At 47.2% G+C, this 19,881-nt stretch overlaps 1 protein-coding gene and 1 pseudogene across 3 annotated transcripts in view; one reads left to right on the forward strand and one right to left on the reverse strand.

Moving 5' to 3' along the window:
* Nucleotides 1-19,881, reverse strand: part of NUMBL (NUMB like endocytic adaptor protein) — a 43,856-nt gene that overhangs the window by 7,145 nt on the left and 16,830 nt on the right. For 2 of the 3 annotated variants that reach the window (XM_066243851.1, XM_066243853.1), the window contains exons 7-8: nt 8,076-8,265; nt 1,472-1,777 (exon numbers count right to left, since the gene is read on the reverse strand). In XM_066243851.1, the coding sequence (XP_066099948.1) occupies nt 1,472-1,777; nt 8,076-8,265 (496 nt within the window). The remainder of the gene's footprint in view (nt 1-1,471; nt 1,778-8,075; nt 8,266-19,881) is intronic. The other variant, XM_066243852.1, reaches the window with a different exon arrangement.
* LOC136313144 (protein FAM133B-like) lies at nt 9,498-12,066 on the forward strand (annotated as a pseudogene).

A 19,881-nucleotide genomic window follows, 5' to 3' on the forward strand; every position in this document is an offset into this window, starting at 1 on the left:
TTCAGATTGTGACATCTGTGTGAGCTGGTGAAATTTCTGTGGCAAAGCACATGCAAGCAAGTGAGCAACTGGCCACAGGAGAGTGAGGCTTCCAAATAAAGTCTGGGGAGCCTGCCACCTCTCAGGAAGCATGTGTGACAGCGCTGGGGGGTGTGCTTAAAATCAGGTTGCAAGAGGACAAGCACTGGCATCTGCTCAGCAGTCACCTTCTGGAGTAGCCCAGCCTCCTAGAGACAGATCACCATCTCCCACACCGGTCCCCGGGGCCATGGAGAGGTGTCTCAGACTTGGTGTCTGGAGGCAGGAGAGCAGGCCAGACCACATGGCTTCACTGACAGCGGGGAGGAAAGGCAGCCCTCCTGCCTGTCTCCCTCTGGCAAAGTATGGTACTGTGGCCCATGTCTTCTTCCTTTTCCATGGCAGAGATTGCTTTCGATCATGACATATACTACCTCTCTCCTTTCCCCAGCCCATGGCAGACATTGGTAATCAAACATGATGCTTTTTTTCCCCACTGAACTCTTTGCTCACCTCACCCTTCACCTGGCCTGACCTCATGGCCCTATTGGCCAAATGCTAGAAGACAGAACTGGGCTTTGTAACTCCATTTTCCCTTTGAGCAAAACAAGCTATTTACACTGCCTGTTTCCAAGCTCCACCCACGGCAGACATTGCTAATCAATGATGGTCTAGTCCTCTGCCTACAAGTGACATTACCAATCCACCACCACGCCCCCTGACCCTGTGATTCCCGTGCTCACTTGTGCTCTTCATCTCGTGTTTCCTCTGGCCGAATCCTGGCAGTATCACCTTGGGTGAAAACGTAACACTCCTATTGCTCTCTCTTCTCCCTTGCCCACGGCAAACTTTGCTAATTACTCATATCGTATGCCACCTGCTTTTCTTTCTTGTTCATGGCAGACATTGTAAGCCATCGCTTTATTCTCCTTGCCCTAGGCAGACAATATTAATTCATCACAATTCTCCATTATTCTCAGCCTGAATTCTTCATCTAGCCAGATCTCATGGCTCTGCTGACAAATGTTTCCCTGTGGTGTCTCAGTCTCCTCCTGAGCAAAATCCTGGCATCGGTGTAGCCACCCTCCCCCCTTGTCCATGCCAGACTTTGCTAATCAATCATGTATGCCAACTCTCACATTACCCTACCCACAGCGCACATTACTAATTGATCATGACTTGTGCCACCTTTATTTTACCTTTTGTCCATAACAGACATTGCTAATAGATCATGATTTCTACTACCCCTCTACTCTCCCTGCCAATTGATCCCTTGCCTCCTTGATGAATTGGCAGACACTGCTAATTGATCACAATGTGTTCTACCTCTCTCACCTTTGCACGTGGCAGACAGTGCTAATTAATCATGGTGCCTGCCACCTGTTCTCTATCTCTTGTGGCACAGACAGTGGTATTGATCCCAGAGTTCCTGTCCACTGAGCCCGGGGCTCACCTGTGCTCTTCACCTGGAAGTCAGTGCGGCGCTGCAGCGTGGATGGCAGCTCATTCAGCCGCAGGCTCAGCTGCCGTTTGAAGGGCGAGTTCTTCTGGCTGAGCGCTGGGAATCCGCGGAAGGAGCCCTGGCGGACCAGCTGCTCCAGCGGGGCATGGCGGCGGGGGATGGCGGCTGCCGTGGTGCCTGCGGCCACGGGGGTGCCTGCCTCCCCCTTCTCACCCGGGGATGTGGTAGCTGGTGTCGGGGACATGTGCCCAGGCTGGGCAGGGCCAGGCGCCACGGTGGGGGCAGCTGCTGCCTCTGCTGGAGACATGGGGGAGACAGGTGGTCAGATATCTCACCTTGGCATTGGAGGCTCTCCCACCTGGCCCCCTTGACCTTTCCCCAAGGCTGCCCTCCTTACCCAATGTACTCGGCTCTCAAGACAGGCTGGTCAGGGCCTTGAATGTCCCTCACCCCCACCCAAATCAAGACCACTTTCTCCAGGAGGCCCTTGAGAAACTGTCCCCCAGTATGACCTTCTGTGTCTCTCTAGCTTTCTGCCAATGTTTTCCTCTGCTGTTCCCGATATTTCCCTTATGAAACCCTGTTTCCTTTTCTGATTAATTTAATGTACACATTTGGTGCATGACTAAGTCGTCAGGCCTTATTCCAAGTGCTTTGCAATCGTTAACTCATTCGATCTTCACAGCTACCTAATGAAGTCAATACTACCAGGATCCCCGTTTTACAGATGTGGAAGCTGAGGCCCAGCAACAGTGAGTGACTTGCCTAAGCCACAGTGCTAGCAAGAGGTAGGCTGACTCCGGAGTTGGAAGTCCAAATGATTACCCTAATCTGTCTCTCCCTCTGGCTTGGTCTGTCCATGTAATGCTGTTTTTGTCTGTCATTCTGTCTGCTCCTCTCTCTGTCTTTCTACCACCCACCATTCTTCCCACTTCAAGCACCTCCTCCCTTCCTCAAGTTGCTACCCATCCTTCTAGATGTAGCTTAGCACACTTCTTCATCTGGGTAGCTTTCCAGGTCTTTCCAGCCCCTCAGCCTGGGCTCCCTCCACCCTGGGACTGTCCTCTGTCCTCTGAGGGACACCTGTCCTCCCACTCAGCACAAGACGTACTCTTCAATGGCAGGGTCCCCTCACTACTGCCAAAACACCCCGTCCCCGGTCAGGGCCTCATCCAAGCTGCAGCATGAATGATGCTGAGGTTAAATTTGGGCCCAGAGAGGTCAGGGAGGTCACCCAGCATTTCTTTTCCCATCTTCCAGGTTGAGACAGTGAGGCTCTCTCCCAGGCCTGGCTCAGGGCCATGGAAACAGTGTGGGACAGGTTGGGACCAGGAAACCACCTCTGCACTCCCCTCACCCCCTTCACTGTGTGATCTCAGGAGTCCCCTCCAATCTCTGGGCCCCAGTTTCCGAACTGTAAACCTGAAATAAACATCCCTCTGCTGCCCCCTACCCCTCCCAGGCCACATGAAAGGGTCAGTTGAGGCAGTAAATGTTCCATGCTTTGCAATCCGACAAAAGCTAGGGAAAAAACTTCATGGGAAAGCACACTGCTGCATTCAGAAAAAGGCTCCTTGTACAAGTGTAGTGCCTCGAGACTGGGACTCAGTGCGCCCACAGCAAAACTCTATGTGATCCTTTCAGCAAATCATAATGCACTTGGAGACTCTCATTTTGCTGTGCAAGCTGTGAAATACTTTCTACAATGCAAAGTACCTGAGTCCTGTACTATCAGAGGTAGATTTAACGGCGGGCGCATCAGGCGCGCACCCTGGAACCAACTTCTGAAGGGTCCCGCAAAACCCCAACTTTACACTTTTCTCTAATGACATCAAGTTTGGTTTCATATGTGCAATTTTAACATTAATAGTACATAATATTTGTTATTTATTTAAAAATATGGGCCTAGTCCTGGCCAGCTAGCTCAGCAGTAGAGCGTCGACCCAGTGTGTGGAAGTTCCAGATTCGATTCCCAGCCAGGGCACACAGGAGAAGTGCCCATCTGCTTCCCCACCCCTCCCCCTCTCCCTTCTCTCTCTCTCTTTCTCTCTGTCTCTCTTCCCTTCCTACAGCCAAGGCTCCATTGGAATAAAGTTGGCCCAGGTGCTGAGGACGGCTCCATAGCCTCCACCTCAGGTGCTAGAATGGCTCCAGTTGCAACGGTGCAACACCTTGAATGGGCAGAGCATCGCCCCCTAGCAAGTATGCCGGGTGGATCCTGGTCTGGTGCATGCGGGGGTCTGCCTCCCCACTTCTCATTTCAGAAAAAATAATATATATATATATAAATATATATAAATATATATATGTATATATATGGGTCTGACTGGGCAGTGGTGCAGTAGAGTTGGTAGTCCAACTCCAGAGTGTCAGACGCCGAGGACCTAGGTTCGAAACCCTAAAGTCGCCAGCTTGAGCATGTGCTCATCTGGTTTGAACAAGGCTCACCAGCTTGAGCTCAAGGTCACTGGCTTGAAAAAGGGGTTTCTTGGTCTGTTGTAGCCCCCTGGTCAAGGCACATATGAGAAAGCAATCAATGAACAACTAAGGTGCCACAACGAAGAATTGATGCTTCTCATCTCTCTCCTTTCCTGTCTGTCCCTATCTGTCTGTCATACACACACAAAAATATATGGTTAATCTGTCTCTCTCTTTTTTTTAAGGGACCCAATATTTTCTTCTGCGCCCGGGGCCTCAACTGATCTTAATCTGCCTCTGTATACTATCTTTTGGAAATAGCAAAACCCTTTGCAACCTCTAAAGCAGGGGTTGGGAACCTATGGCTCGTGAGCCAGATGTGGCTCTTTTGATGGCTGCATCTGGCTCGCAGACAAATCTTTAATAAAAAAAAATAATAACGTTACAAATATAAAACATTCTCATGTATTACAATCCATTCATTTCCTACCGCTCATGTTCATGGTTGCGGATGGCTGGAGCCAATCACAGCTGTCCTCCAGGACAACACCAAATTTTTATTGGATAATTCGTAAAGTACACGGGTTGTTGTATGGCTCTCATGGAATTACATTTTAAAATATGAGGTGTTCATGGCTCTCTTAGCCAAAAAGTTTCCAGACCCCTGCTCTAAAGCATATGACAACTGTCTTTGTGAACTCTAATCTCCTATATTAACAATAAAGAGAAACCTGTAGCCTGACCTGCGGTGGCGCAATGGATAGAGTGTTAACCTGGAATGCTGAGGTCCCTGGTTCGAAACCCTGAGGTTGCCTGATCAAGCCACATATGACAACCAATTAATGAACTGAAGTGAAGTAACTATGAGGTGATACTTCTTGTTTCCACCCCCCTATAAAATTGATAAATAAAATCTTAAAAAAAAAAAAGAAAACATCTGTTAATGTGAAGGACTGTGTAAGTACTTAGTGTGTTCTTTGTAAACAATAACACAACAAAAAACCAGGCCCTTTGTTAACTTCCTTTTGTAATCTGCTTTGCTGATGATTAAATTCTTTGCAGATTCTAAATAGATAATGTAAACAGTGAGATATTTTGTAAGCTGTGAAGAACTGTAAATGTGTCAAGGTTTTATTTTTAAAAACATTTTTAGAAGACTATTCATTTTAGAGAGGGGAGAGAGAGGGAGAGAAAGAGAAAGAAGAGAGAAAGGGAGGGAGGAGCAGGAAGCATCAACTCCCATATGTGCCTTGACCAGGCAAGCCCAGGGTTTCGAACTGGCAACCTCAGCATTTCAGGTCAATGCTTTATCCACTGCGCCACCACAGGTCAAGGAGATTTAAAAATGGTCACGTAGTTTACACATAAAAATATACTTTGTAAACTCTAATATTTTAGTGAGTGATAAAAATTTCTGTTTTCCTAACATTTCAGTTAGAAATATTTTAAACTTACAGAAAAGATATAGTAATGGATCAATGAGCCTGCAGGTTCTCTTAACCTCCAGTCCCACAGTGTTAACATGTTACCATTTTCTCTCTCCCTCCTTTCATAATTCTTTTCCTACCATTTAAGAGGAACTTGCAGCCTGACCAGTGGATAGAATGTTGGACTGGGATGCAGAGGACCCAGGTTCGAGACCCCGAGGTTGCCAGCTTGAGCACGGGCTCATCCAGTTTGAGCTAAGGTTCACCAGCTTGAACCCAAGGTTGCTGGTTTGAGCAAGGGGTCACTCGGTCTGCTGTAGCCCCCCAGGTCAAAGGCACATATGAGAAAGCAATCAATGAACAATTAAGGAGACTAAGGAGCTGCAACAAAGAATTGATGCTTCTCATCTCTCTCCGTTCCTGTCTGTCTGTCCCTATCTCTCTCTCTCTCTCTCTCTGTTTCTGTCAAAAAAAAAAAAAAAAAAAAAGAGAGAGGAACTTGTAGACAACTTAATGCCAAAACCATGAACATATACCTCCTAAGAACAAGGACAGTCTACACCAGGGGTCCCCAAACTGCGGCCCCCTGAGGCCATTTATCCGCCCCCCCCCCCCCGGCACTTCTGGAAGGGGACCTCTTTCATTGGTGGTCAGTGAGAGGAGCATAGTTCCCATTGAAATATTGGTCGGTTTGTTGATTTAAATTTACTTGTTCTTTATTTTAAATATTGTATTTGTTCCCGTTTTGTTTTTTTACTTTAAAATAAGATATGTGCAGTGTGCATAGGAATTTGTTCATAGTTTTTTTTATAGTCCGGCCCTCCAACGGTCTGAGGGACAGTGAACTGGCCCCCTGTGTAAAAAGTTTGGGGACCCCTGGTCTACACAATTACAATATAATTTCTCACTTGGGAAATTTAACCTGGGTACGGTGCCATTAGCCAATCTACAGTCCATATCCAGTTTCTCCAACTGCCCCAATCACATCCTTTTTTATGTACATCCAGGATCCAACTCAGGACCACACACTGCATTTATCAATATGTCAGATCTCTTCAATGTCCTTCATCTGGAACGGTTCCCAATGGTAAGTTTTAGTCAATGTTAAGCAGTATTTTAATTAATGAATTTATTTATTTATTGTGACAGAGACAGAGAGAGGGACAGATAGGGACAGAAAGACAGGAAGGGAGAGAGATGAGAAGCATCAATTCTTTGTTGCGGCTCCTTAGTCTCCTTAATTGTTCATTGATTGCTTTCTCATATGTACCTTGATCAGGGGGCTACAGCAGAGCAAGTGACCCCTTGCTCAAGCCAGTGACCTTGAGCTCAAGCCAGTGACCTTGGGCTTCAAGCCAGTGAGCTTCGGCTCAAGCCAGTGACCATGGGGTCATGTCTATGATCCCATGCTCAAGCCAGCGACCTCACACTCAAGCTGGTGAGACCCCCACTCAAGCTGGATGAGCCCGTGCTCAAGCTGGCAACCTTGGGGTTTTGAACCTTGGTCCTCCGGGTCCCAGTATGGCGCTCTATCCACTCCACTGTGCTACCACCTGGTCAGGCCAGTATTTTTATTTTTTTAATGTTTATTTTATTGATTTTAGAGAGAGGGAACGAGAAGAGACACAGGAATATCAATCTGTTCCTGTATGTGCCCTGACCAGGAATCGAACTGGCAACCTCTGTACTTCGGGTCGATGCTCTAACCAACTGAGCTATTCCACTAGGTATTAAGTAATGTTTCTAAAAAATTAAAAACTAGATCTTCAGGAAAAAAAAATTAAATTACACTGTGATTTGCCCTGGCCGGTTGGCTCAGCGGTAGAGCGTCGGCCTAGCGTGCAGAGGACCCGGGTTCGATTCCCGGCCAGGGCACACAGGAGAAGCGCCCATTTGCTTCTCCACCCCTCCGCCGAGCTTTCCTCTCTGTCTCTCTTGTCCCCTCCCGCAGCCAAGGCTCCATTGGAGCAAAGATGGCCCCGGGCGCTGGGGATGGCTCTGTGGCCTCTGCCCCAGGCGCTAGAGTGGCTCTGGTCGCAACATGGCGACGCCCAGGATGGGCAGAGCATCGCCCCCTGGTGGGCAGAGCTTCGCCCCTGGTGGGCGTGCTGGGTGGATCCCGGTCGGGCGCATGCGGGAGTCTGTCTGACTGTCTCTCCCTGTTTCCAGCTTCAGAAAAATGAAAATAAAAAAAAATAATAAAAAAAAATAAATTACACTGTGATTTAGCATATAATATACTTATGTATAAAATACCAATTTTTTAAGTTACATAGGTATTTACCATTAACCTAGAATGTTAGTTTATCAGATATTTTTCAAACTTTCTTGATGGCAACCCAGAGTAAGAAATACCTTTTACGTGGTAACCCATTCCACATACACACAAACAAACATACCCACATGCAAATATATATAATAAAAGTATCATTATATTATACTTAACTTTAGTACATTTGATATTCTGGTATTTTCTATTTCATTATTTTCATACACAGTTTGAAAAGCCTGGGAAGCTATCTGCATTGGCAGGTAATAAGCACTCTGTGAGCTTTGCTGGGTTTGTGGTCTACAGAATACCGCCCAACGAACTAAAGTGAGCTTTATAAACTGTAATCCAACTTTGTGCTTAGTGCTCTGCTCTGTAAACTGGAGAGTCCCTGCACCTCTGCTGCTTTCCCTGCAAACCGGACCCATGGCCCCACCCACGCCCCCTCTGTGCCCAGCCCTGCCCTCTAGGTAGCACCCACCTTTCTTTTTATCTGGGGCCTCTCGCTCAGCGGGCCGCCCACCCCCAGACAGGCGGAAGGAGCCCTCGCGGGCAAAGCTGGTACGGCTAGCATCAAAGGTAGCCGTTACCCCACATTCCTTCTCCCGCCGCTGTTTCCTCTCCAGGCAGGCGGCAAAAGCACAGCCCACAGCGTGGCTCAGCCTCTCGCCCTATGGGAAGAGGATGGGGGTGGGGTTAGACATGCTGAGTTGTGCAGACTGGATACCAGGAGCCCTGGGCTCCAGCAGCTAGGTCTTGGGTTGACCCAGGACAATACCTCCACACAACCCAGCTATTCCACTTCTGGCTATTTATCCAAAGAATACAAACACATTCATTGGGAATATATATGCTCCCGTATGTTCCTTGCAGCATTATTTACAAAAGCCAAGATCTGGACGCAACCTAGGTGTCATCAATAGATAAATGGACAAAGAAGATGTGGTATATAGATACAGTGGAGTATTACTCAGCCATATAAAGTGAAATCTTGCTATTTGCAACACGGATGAACCTAGAGGGCATTGTGTTGAGTGAAATAAGCCAGATAGAGAAAGGAAAACCATACAATTTCACTTATATGTAGAATCTAAAAAACAAAATAAATGAGCAAACAACAACAAAAAAACGGGGTGGGGTCTCTCTTGGTTCCTGAGATTATCATTAGAGGAGAGAGCAGAGCAGAGAGCAGAAGGAGGCCACGTGGAGTAGGCCAGGAGAAGCAGCCAAGATGGCGGAGTGTTGAGTAAGAGGCCAGTTTGTGCAGTTTATGCAGGGAGAAGGAAGGAGATGGGGAACAGAGGTGAATAAATCTGGTGAGCTAGAAACCTTTAATTCTAGGAAACTCGGATAAATCAGTAGCTTTATGAGCACTGAATGTGAGTGAGTTTTGGAGCCCAGTGTGTATTTTTACTTGCCCGCTGGGTGCAAGCTAGAATTAAAGAAAATGGCCTATCAAAAAAACAAACAGGCCCTGGCCAGTTGGCTCAGTGGTAGAGCGTCAGCCTGGCATGCAAGAGTCCCGGGTTCGATTCCCGGCCAGGGCACACAGGAGAAGCGCCAATCTGCTTCTCCACCCCTCCCCCTCTCCTTCCTCTCTGTCTCTCTCTTCCCCTCCCGCAGCCAAGGCTCCATTGGAGCAAAGTTGGCGCTGAGGATGGCTCTGTGGCCTCTGCCTCAGGCGCTAGAATGGCTCTGATTGTGGCAGAGCGACGCCCCAAGATGGGCAGAGCATCGCTCCCTGTGGGCATGCCAGGTGGATCCCAGTCGGGCGCATGCGGGAGTCTGTCTGACTGCCTCCCCATTTCCAACTTAAGCTAAACAAAACAAAAAACAAAAAACAAACAAACAAACAAACAAAAAACGGGGTGGGGAGAGGTGGAGGAGGGTAAGAGGGGGGTAGATGGTGATGGTAAAAACTTGATCTGGGATGGTGAACACACAGTGCAGTGTACAGATACATGATGTATTATGGAGTTGTACACCTAAAACCTATGTAACTTTGTTAACCAATGTCACCCCAATAAATTTAATAAAAACAACAACGAAAAACAGAAGCAGGTCAAAAGATACAGAGAACAAGCTGATGGTTGACAAAGTGAAGGGGATGGGGGAATAAAAATTATTTTTTATTTTCTTATTTAGAAATTAAATTTAAAGGAGTGACATTAGTCCATAAGAATACGTAGATTTCAGGTAACCATTTCTATAGAATTTCAACTGTTGATTGCATTATGTGCCCACCACCCAAAGTCACATCATTTTCCATCACCATGTATTTGTCCCTCTTTACTCCCCTCCCCGCTCCTTTATCCCCCTCCCCCCTGGTAACTACTTCACTTTTATGAGTGGATGGGAATTAAAAAAAGAAAAAAAGAGTAAAATACTCGCCCTGGCCAGTTTGCTCAGTGGATAGAGCACTGGCCCAGAATATGGATGTCTCAGGTTCGATTCCTGGTCAGGGCACACAAGAGAAGCAGCTATCTGTTTCTCTCCCCCTTCCTCCCTCTCTTTTCTCTCTCTTCTCTTCCCACAGGCAGTGGCTTGATTGGTTCAGGTGCTGAGAGTAGCTCGGTTGGTCTGAGCATATCAGCCTCAGGTGCTAAAAATAGCTTGGTTGATTTGAGTATTGGCCTCAGAAAGCAGTTGCCAGGTGGATTCAGGTTGGGGCGTGTGCAGAAGTCTGTCTCACTATCTCCCTTCCTCTCACTTAAAAATAAAAGAAAGAAACAGAGTACAATACTGTATGTTTCCATTTATATGAAGTTCTAAAATAGGCAAAACTAATCTATGGTGAAAAAGGTCAGAATAGTAACTGTTTCTTAGGGGGTAGGGTGGGGATTGGCTGGGATGGACTGGGATGGTGGTCATGTTCTCTAGAGCTTGACAGGGGTTTGGGTTATATAAGTGTATGCAGTTGTCAAAATTCAGCAAAAGTATACCTAAGATTTTTGGACAGTACATGGTTTTTCAAACTAAAAAAGCTGGGCGGGAGGCGCTTCCGTCTCCTTCAGTGTCTGAGTGTATGCTCAACACAGCACCACAGGGAAGGGGACAACCACGGGGCTTATGATCCCATGAGCAATGGTCAGATCAAAGGGTTCAATCCAGCCCTGGCCGGTTGGCTCAGTGGTAGAGCGTCGGCCTGGCGTGCGGAAGTCCCGGGTTCGATTCCCGGCCAGGGCACACAGGACAAGCACCCATCTGTTTCTCCACCCCTCCCCCTCTCCTTCCTCTCTGTCTCTCTCTTCCCCTCCCGCAGCCAAGGCTCCATTGGAGCAAAGATGGCCCGGGCGCTGGGGATGGCTCCATGGCCTCTGCCTCAGGCGCTAGAATGGCTCTGGTTGCAACAGAGCAATGCCCCGGATGGACAGAGCATCGCCCCCTGGTGGGCGTGCCGGGTGGATCCCGGTCGGGCGCATGCGGGAGTCTGTCTGACTGCCTCCCTGTTTACAACTTCAGGAAAAAAAAAAAAAAAAAGGGTTCAATCCAGTCTTCAGGGTCAATGATTTAAGATTAATTACATGAATCAACCAAGGCCTACATGGGAAGAAGTGAAAGAACAACTAGAAAAAAAAAGGCTCTAAGGCATTGGATGAACTTGAAGTAAACAATGAATGAGAACTGGAAGAAAGACCCTATAAAAACACAGGGAGAAATTTTTAAGTGGAAATGGAAGCTCACTCAAAAAAAGACAGAAAGAAAAAAGAAAAAAAGTCTGGTAGATATTCTTTCTTTCTTTCTTTCTCTTTCTCTCTCTCTCTCTCTCTTTCTTTCTTTTTGGTGACAGAGAGAGAGAGAGACAGAGAGAGGGACAGACAGACAGGAAGGGAGAGAGATGAGAAGCATCAACTCTTTGTTGTGGCTCCTTAGTTGTTCATTGATTACTCTCTCATATGTGCCTTGACTGGGAGGCTACAGCAGACTGAGTGAGTCCTTGCTCAAGCCAGCGACCTTAGGCTCAAGCTGGTGAGCTATGCTCAAATCAGATGAGCCCACGCTCAAGATGGCGACCTCGGTGTTTTGAACTGGGGTCTTCTGTGTCCCAGTCCGACACTCTATCCACTGTGCCACTGCCTGGTCAGGCTAGATATTCATTTTCATCAATATCCGATTCTTCCAGCAGTTCTTTAGATTCTGAAGATGCAGATAAGAAACAAGGAAAAAGGGAAAGAACCATTCACACAAATCTTCAGAAAGCTCCATGTAAGAACCAAATCAGACAGTAAGGAGAGTTAAAAAAAAAAAAAGTAAAAAGACGCATTCAAGAAAGGAAAGGACATTATAGGACTTGGCAAATAGAGAAAGAGGTATCGGAAGGTAAACCTTTATCACCTGAGTCCTTAGCAGAATCAGATAATATGGAAGAGGTAGGAGGAAAAAAGAAGAAAAGCAGTGAACCAAAAAAAGCAACAGAAAAAAACAAAAAGAAAAAGAAGCATAGGAGACAGTATAAAAAAGAAGGCTACTAGTTCAAGTCCTGACTCACTGTGACATTAAGAAAAATCAGACCTGACCAGGTGCTGGTGCAGTGAATAGAGCACTGGCCTGGGACACAGAGGGTCCAGGTTCAAAACTTTGAGGTTGCCGGCTTGAGCGCAGGGTCACTGGCTCGAGCTTGGGATCATAGACATGACCCCATGGTCACTGGCTTGAAGGCCAAGGTCACTGGCTCAGCTGGAGCCCCCGCCACCCCCCCACACCCATCAAGGCACATATGAGAAAGCAATCAGTGAACAACTAAGGTGCCACAACGAAGAAGCAATGCTTCTTATCTCTCTCCCTTCCTGTCTGTCCCTATCTGTCCCTCTCTCGTCTCTTGCTAAAAAAAAAAGAAAAAAGAAAGAAAAATCAGGATCAAAGTGCAACTGGAAATTTCAACTGTAAAAATTATAACATATTTACTAAAATTCTTAAGTTTTGTGGTTTTTAAAATTATTTCTGGACTATTCAGTAGCCAGAGATGCCACTGTGTGAAGGGCCAGCTGCTTGAACAACTTTTTCTCTTCTTTTGCTTAATAATTCTGGGAGATAATACACTACAGGCACACTTAATGGTTGATATTTAGGAATAAAATTAATATATATATTTTAATTTTTCCATTGATTTTAGAGAAAGAGAGAAGCATCAACTCATTTCACTTAGTTGTTCCATTTAGTTGTGCACTCACTGGTTGCTTTCCTAAGTCTCCTGATCAGGGGTTGAACCTATGACCTCTGGTGCGCTGGGTCAATGCTTCATCCATTGAGCTACTCTGCCAGGGCCTAAAGTTAATATTTTTCACTAGAAGTATCTAATGATAAATCAACAGGAATCGAGTCGGGATACATCATAAAGATGTAAACAGAAGTGACCAGGTGATTCTAGTTAACATTTCTTTTTTTTTTTTTTTCCTGTATTTTTCTGAAGCTGGAAACAGGGAGAGACAGTCAGACAAACTCCCGCATGCGCCCGACCGCCCGGGATCCACCCGGCACGCCCACCAAGGGGCGTCGCTCTATTGCGACCAGAGCCACTCTAGCCCCTGGGGCAGAGGCCAAGGAGCCATCCCCAGCGCCTGGCCATCTTTGCTCCAGTGGAGCCTTGGCTGCTAAGGGGAGAGAGAGACAGAGAGGAAGGAGAGGAGGAGGGGTGGAGAAGCAGATGGGTGCTTCTCCTGTGTGCCCTGGCCGGGAATCGAACCCGGGACTTCTGCACGCCAGGCCGACACTCTACCACTGAGCCAACCGGCCAGGACCTAGTTAACATTTCTGAAGTAAGAAGTACATTATATTTCAAAATTCTTACTCTGTAGATAAGTGAGTTTTTGTTTCTTGGTGGTTGTTGTTTTTGTGTGTGAGAGAGAGGGACAAACAGGGACAGAGAGACAGGAAGGGAGAAAAATAAAAAGCATGAATTCTTCATTGTGACACCTTAGTTGTTCATTGATTGCTTTCCAATATGTGCCTTGACTGGGGGCTATACTGAAGCCAGTGACCTTGGGTTCAAGCCAGTGACCTTGGGCTTCAAGCCAGTGACCTTTGGGCTCAAGCCAGTGACCATGGGGTCATGTCTATGATACCATGCTCAAACCAGCAACCCCATGCTCAAGCTGGTGAACCTGTGCTCAAGCCAGTGACCTTGAGATTTCTCACCTAGGTTCTCAGCGTCCCAGGTTGACGTTCTTCTATCCACTGTACCACCGCCTGGTCAGGCTAGATATGTGTATTTTAAATTTTTTTCCCTCTGCCCTGGCTGGATAGCTCAAGTTGGTTAGAGCATCATCCCGAAGCACAGAGGTTCCCGGCTCGGTCAGGGCACATACAGGAGCAGAGTTACGTTCCTATTTCTCTTTCTCTCTCCCTTCCTCTCTCTCTCTAAAAAGAATCAATAAAATATACATTTAAAAAAAATTTAAAAAAAAATTTTCCCCCTTGTATACTTTTATTTGCCTGGGAAATGAGCTTTTATGGTTGAGGAGAGTGGTTTGCTCTTTCTTCAGCTAGCAGAATATGGTGCCTTTTATAATCACACATCCTGTTTGGGGGACAGAGCAGTCATGCTTCAGGAGGAGGTCAGAGCTGGTATGGCAGTCTGGTACCTGGCTGAGTCTGGCTCAGCAACATCCTTGGACTCTGCAGTATGCTGTTTTCAATGAACCAGAGAAACAGCTTTTATAGCACAAGAAAGCCCCAGAACCCCTGGGATTTACCTCCAATTCAAAAACACTGAATGATATTTAGCATTGGAATGTGTTACAACATTTGAATTAATTTTTGTGTGTGTGTGTGTATTTTTCTGAAGCTGGAAACGGGGAGAGACAGTCAGACAGACTCCACATGAGCCCGACCGGGATCCACCCGGCACGCCCACTAGGGGCGATGCTCTGCCCACCAGGGGGTGATGCTCTGCCCCTCCGGAGCGTTGCTTTGCCATGACCAGAGCCACTCTAGCGCCTGGGGCAGAGGCCAAGGAGCCATCCCCAGCGCCTGGGCCATCTTTGCTCCAATGGAGCCTTGGCTGCGGGAGGGGAAGAGAGAGACAGAGAGGAAGGAGGGGGTGTGGAGAAGCAAATGGGCGCCTCTCCTATGTGCCCTGGCCAGGAATCGAACCCGGGTCCCCCGCACGCCAGGCTGACGCTCTACCGCTGAGCCAACCGGCCAGGGCCACTTTTTTTTTTTTTTTTTTTTTTTTTACAGAGAGAGAGAGAAGGATAGATAGGGACAGACAGACAGGAACAGAGAGAGATGAGAAGCATCAATCTTTAGTTTTTTGTTGTGACACCTTAGTTGTTCATTGATTGCTTTCTCATATGTGCCTTGACCGTGGGGCTACAGCAGACCGAGTAATCCCTTGCTCGAACCAGCAACCTTGGGTCGAAGCTGGTGAGCCTTGCTCAAACCAGATGAGCCCGTGCTCAAGCTGGTGACCTCGGGGTCTCAAACCTGGGTCCTCCGCATCCCAGTCCAACATTCTATCCACTGCGCCACCACCTGGTCAGGCAACCTTGGTACTTTTTGAACTTGATAGCTAAAGATTCTAAATGCATGTTTTATACCGTTAAGTTTTATTTTATTTATTTATTTATTTATTTATTTATTTATTTATTTATTTATTTATTTTTAAGTGAGACAAGGGGGAATAGAGAGACATCTTGTATGTACCCCAACCAGGATCCACCTGGCAATCCCCATCAGGGGCCGATGCTCAAATCAACTGAGCTATCCTCAGCACCTCAGGCCAATGCTCAAACCAACTGAGCCACTGTCAGAGAGAGGGGAAGAGAGGAAGGGAAAGAGAAGCATGGTCACTTTTCATCTGTTCCCTGGCCAGGGACCAAACCTAGGATGTCCGTATACTGGGCTGATGCTACACTAAGCCCCTGGTCGGCAAACTGTGGCTCACAAGCCACATGCGGCTGTTTGGCGCCTTGAGTGTGGCTCTTCCACAAAATACCACGTGCAGGCGCTCCCTCAATAAGGAATGTACCTACCTATATAGTTTAAGTTTAAAAATTGGCTCTCAAAAGAAATTTCAATCGTCGTACTGTTGATATTTGGCTCTGTTGACTAATGCGTTTGCCGTCCACTGCACTAAGCCAACCGGCCAGGGCCTACACTGTTAAGTTTTAACCAGCCAGGAAACTTTTATGTAACCAATAATAGCAATATTTGTATGGCCCTGGCCGGTTGGCTCAATGGTAGAGCGTCGGCCTGGCGTGCGGGAGTCCCGGGTTCGATTCCTGGCCAGGGCACAGAGGAGAAGCGCCCATTTGCTTCTCCACCCCCCCCTTCCTCTCTGTCTCTCTCTTCCCCTCCCGCAGCCAAGGCTCCATTGGAGCAAAGATGGCCCGGGCGCTGAGGATGGCTCTGTGGCCTCTGCCTCAGGCGCTAGAATGGCTCAGATTGCAGCAGAGTGACGCCCCAGATGGGCAGAGCATCGCCCCCTGGTGGGCGTGCCGGGTGGATCCCGGTTGGGCGCATGTGGGAGTCTGTCTGACTGCCTCCCTGTTTCCAACTTCAGAGAAATACAAAAAAGAAAAAATATATATTTGTATGAATTTAATTTAGGCTGTAATGTTTAGCTTTTATTAACTTTATTTTTATTTATTTTTCAAATTTATTTGAGAGAGAAAGAGAGTAAATGAGAAAGAGACAGGGAGGGCGAGAAGCATCAACTCGTAGTTGCTTTCACTTTAGTTGTAAGTTGATTGCTTCTCATGTGTGCCTTGACCTGGGCCTTGCCAGTGTCCCCTGGCTCAAGCCTGCAATCATGGGCTTTTCATCCCAGTGACTTTTGGTCACAAACTGGTAAGCTTTGGGATCATGTGGACAATGCCCCCGATCAAGCCAGTGACCCCATGCTGACAAGCTAGCGCTCATGAGCTCATGCTCATGCTGGTGACCTTGGAGTTTGGAACCTCAGTGTTCTGGGTTGACACTTTATCCACTGCACCACCACCAGTCTGGCATGGCTTTTTTTTTTTTGGTGACAGAGACATAGAAAGGGACAGATAGGGACAGACAGACTGGCCGGGAGAGAGATGAGAAGCATCAACTCTTTGTTGCGGCACTTTAGTTTCTCATTCATTGCTTTCTCATATGTGCCTTGACTGGGAGGCTACAGCAGAGCTTGTGACCCCTTGCTCAAGCTGGCGACCTTGGCTCCAAGCTGGTGAGCCTTGCTCAAACCAGATGAGTCCACGCTCAAACTGGCGACCTCGGGATCTCGAACCTGGGTCCTCCATGTCCCAGTATGATGCTCTATCCACCGTGCCACCGCCTTGTCAGGCAGGTATAGCTTTTTATTAACTTTTTATTATTGCTATCTTAAATTCCTTAACTTTTTATTATTGCTATCTTAAATTCCTTACTGCATTTAATGGCATTCTTGGCAAGATATTTAGCTTGTGTAAAGCAGGTTTTAGGGTTCTTTCTTTCTTTTCTTTTTGGTAATAGCTTCATATTGAAGCAGAGACATCATATACAAATTGAGTGGCAGACCTGGTACGCTATATAAAAGCTGTTGCCAGAATCTTAGTAAAAATAACATTTTAAAAGACTGTCTTTGTATATTCATAACAAATGACAAGTTACACTTCAGTGAAAATTGCATGATTGCTCTGTGTCATTTTACTATGATTTTATGTCTCATATCTCCTGCTAAATTGGTTACAAGTTATGTTAAAAGAAACTGAAATCATTTTCACTTTGCATTTTTATATAATCAGGTAGCATGAAATATAATTTGATATACAACTTTGCCTGTTATAGAGGGTGTACTCAGTATAGTAGTATACGCACAAAATATTTATATTTTGGCATGACAAGAGGCTGAATAACAAGCTATTGCACTTTTTTTTTTTTTTTTGTATTTTTCTGGCTGGAAACGGGGAGAGACAGTGAGACAGACTCCCGCATGCGCTCGACCGGGATCCACCCGGCACGCCCACCAGGGGCGACGCTCTGCCATGACCAGAGCCACTCTAGCGCCTGGGCAGAGGCCAAGGAGCCATCCCCAGCGCCCGAGCCATCTTTGTTCCAATGGAGCCTCACTGCGGGAGGGGAAGAGAGAGACAGAGAGGAAGGAGAGGGGAAGGGGTGGAGAGGCAGATGGGCGCCTCTCCTGTGTGCCCCGGCCGGGAATCGAACCCAGGACCTCTGCACGCCAGGCCGACGCTCTACCACTGAGCCAACCGGCCAGGGCCACAAGCTATTGCACTTTAAAAAAGAGCTGAGCCTGGGCCCTGGCCGGTTGGCTCAGCGGTAGAGCGTCGGCCTGGCGTGCGGAGGACCCGGGTTCGATTCCCGGCCGGGGCACATAGGAGAAGCGCCCATTTGCTTCTCCACCCCCCACCCCCTCCTTCCTCTCTGTCTCTCTCTTCCCCTCCTGCAGCCAAGGCTCCATTGGAGCAAAAGATGGCCCGGGCACTGGGGATGGCTCCTTGGCCTCTGCCCCAGGCGCTAGAGTGGCTCTGGTCGTGGCAGAGCGACCCCCCGGAGGGGCAGAGCATCGTCCACTGGTGGGCGTGCCGGGTGGATCCCAGTCGGGAGCATGCGGGAGTCTGTCTGACTGTCTCTCCCCGTTCCGGCTTCAGAAAAATACAGAAAAAAAAAAAATCCTCAACAAAATACTAGCAAACTGAACCCAGAAGCATATTAAAAAGATTATGCACCATAATCAAGTGAGATTTATCCCAAAAATTCAAGGTTGGTTCTACACATAAAAAGCAATCAGTGTAATACACATTAATAGAATGAAGGGAAAGAAACACATGATCACCTTGACTGATGCAGAAAAAGCATTTGACAACAATCAACAGTCTTTTGTGATGAAAAAAACACACCACACTCAACAAACTTGAAGCAGATGGGAACTACTTTCAACCTGACAAAGAACATTTATGGCCCTGGCCGGTTGGCTCAGCGGTAGAGCATCGACCTGACGTGCGGGGGGACCCGGGTTCGATTCCCAGCCAGGGCACATAGGAGAAGTGCCCATTTGCTTCTCCACCCCCCCTCCTCCTTCCTCTCTGTCTCTCTCTTCCCCTCCCGCAGCCAAGGCTCCATTGGAGCAAAGATGGCCTGGGCGCTGGGGATGGCTCCTTGGCCTCTGCCCCAGGAGCTAGAGTGGCTCTGGTCGCAGCAGAGCAACGCCCCGGAGGGGCAGAGCGTCGCCCCTGGTGGGCGTGCCGGGTGGATCCCGGTCGGGCGCATGCGGGAGTCTGTCTGACTGTCTCTCCCCATTTCCAGCTTCAGAAAAATACAAAAAAAAAAAAAAAAGAACATTTATGAAAAAGTCACAGCTAATATCATATTCAATGGTAAAAAACTGAAAGTTTTTCCCTAAGATGAGGAACAAGACAAGAATAACCATTTTCATTACTTTTAGTCAACACTATTCTGGAAGTACTAGCCAGAGTAATTAGACAAGAAAAAGAAATAAAAGGCAACCAAATTAGAAAGGGAGAAGTAAAGTTATCTCTACTTGCAGATGACATTATCTTGCATGTAGAATCCTAAAGAAGCCACAAATTATTAGTGTTAATAAATAAATTCAGCACAGTTACAGGATACAAGATAAACAAAAATCAGTTGCATCTATATAGACTAGCAGTGAACAATACAAAAATAAAATTAAGACAACAATTTTATTTACAATAGCATCTAAAAGAACAAAATCGTTAAAGAATAAATACAATAAAAGAAATGAAAGACATATATAATAAAAACAAAACATTGCTGAAAAAAATTTTAAAAGAACTAAATAAATAGAACATCTTGGATTCATTAATTGGAAGACTTCATCTTGTTAAGATGACAATATTTCCCAAAGTGATCTACAGATTTGATGCAATCCCTATCAAAATTCCAGTGGACTCTTACAGAAATAAAACAGCTAATCCTAAAATTTATATGGAATTGCAAGGGACCCAGAATAGCCGAAACAAGTTTGAAAAAGAACAAAATAGAGGCCCTGGCTGGTTGGCTCAGTGGTAGAGCGTCGGCCTGGCGTGCAGCAGTCCCGGGTTCGATTCCCGGCCAGGGCACACAGGAGAGGCACCCATCTGCTTCTCCACCCCTCCCCCTCTCCTTCCTCTCTGTCTCTCTCTTCCCCTCCCGCAGCCAAGGCTCTATTGGAGCAAAGGATGGCCTGGGCGCTGGGGATGGCTCCGTGGCCTCTGCCCCAGGCGCTAGAGTGGCTCTGGCCGTGGCAGAGCGACGCCCCGGATGGGCAGAGCATCGTCCACTGGTGGGCGTGCCGGGTGGATCCCAGTCGGGCGCATGCGGGAGTCTGTCTGACTGAC

This window comes from Saccopteryx bilineata, chromosome 9, assembly GCF_036850765.1.
Source record: "Saccopteryx bilineata isolate mSacBil1 chromosome 9, mSacBil1_pri_phased_curated, whole genome shotgun sequence".
In the NCBI taxonomy this organism is placed as follows: Eukaryota; Metazoa; Chordata; class Mammalia; order Chiroptera; family Emballonuridae; genus Saccopteryx; species Saccopteryx bilineata.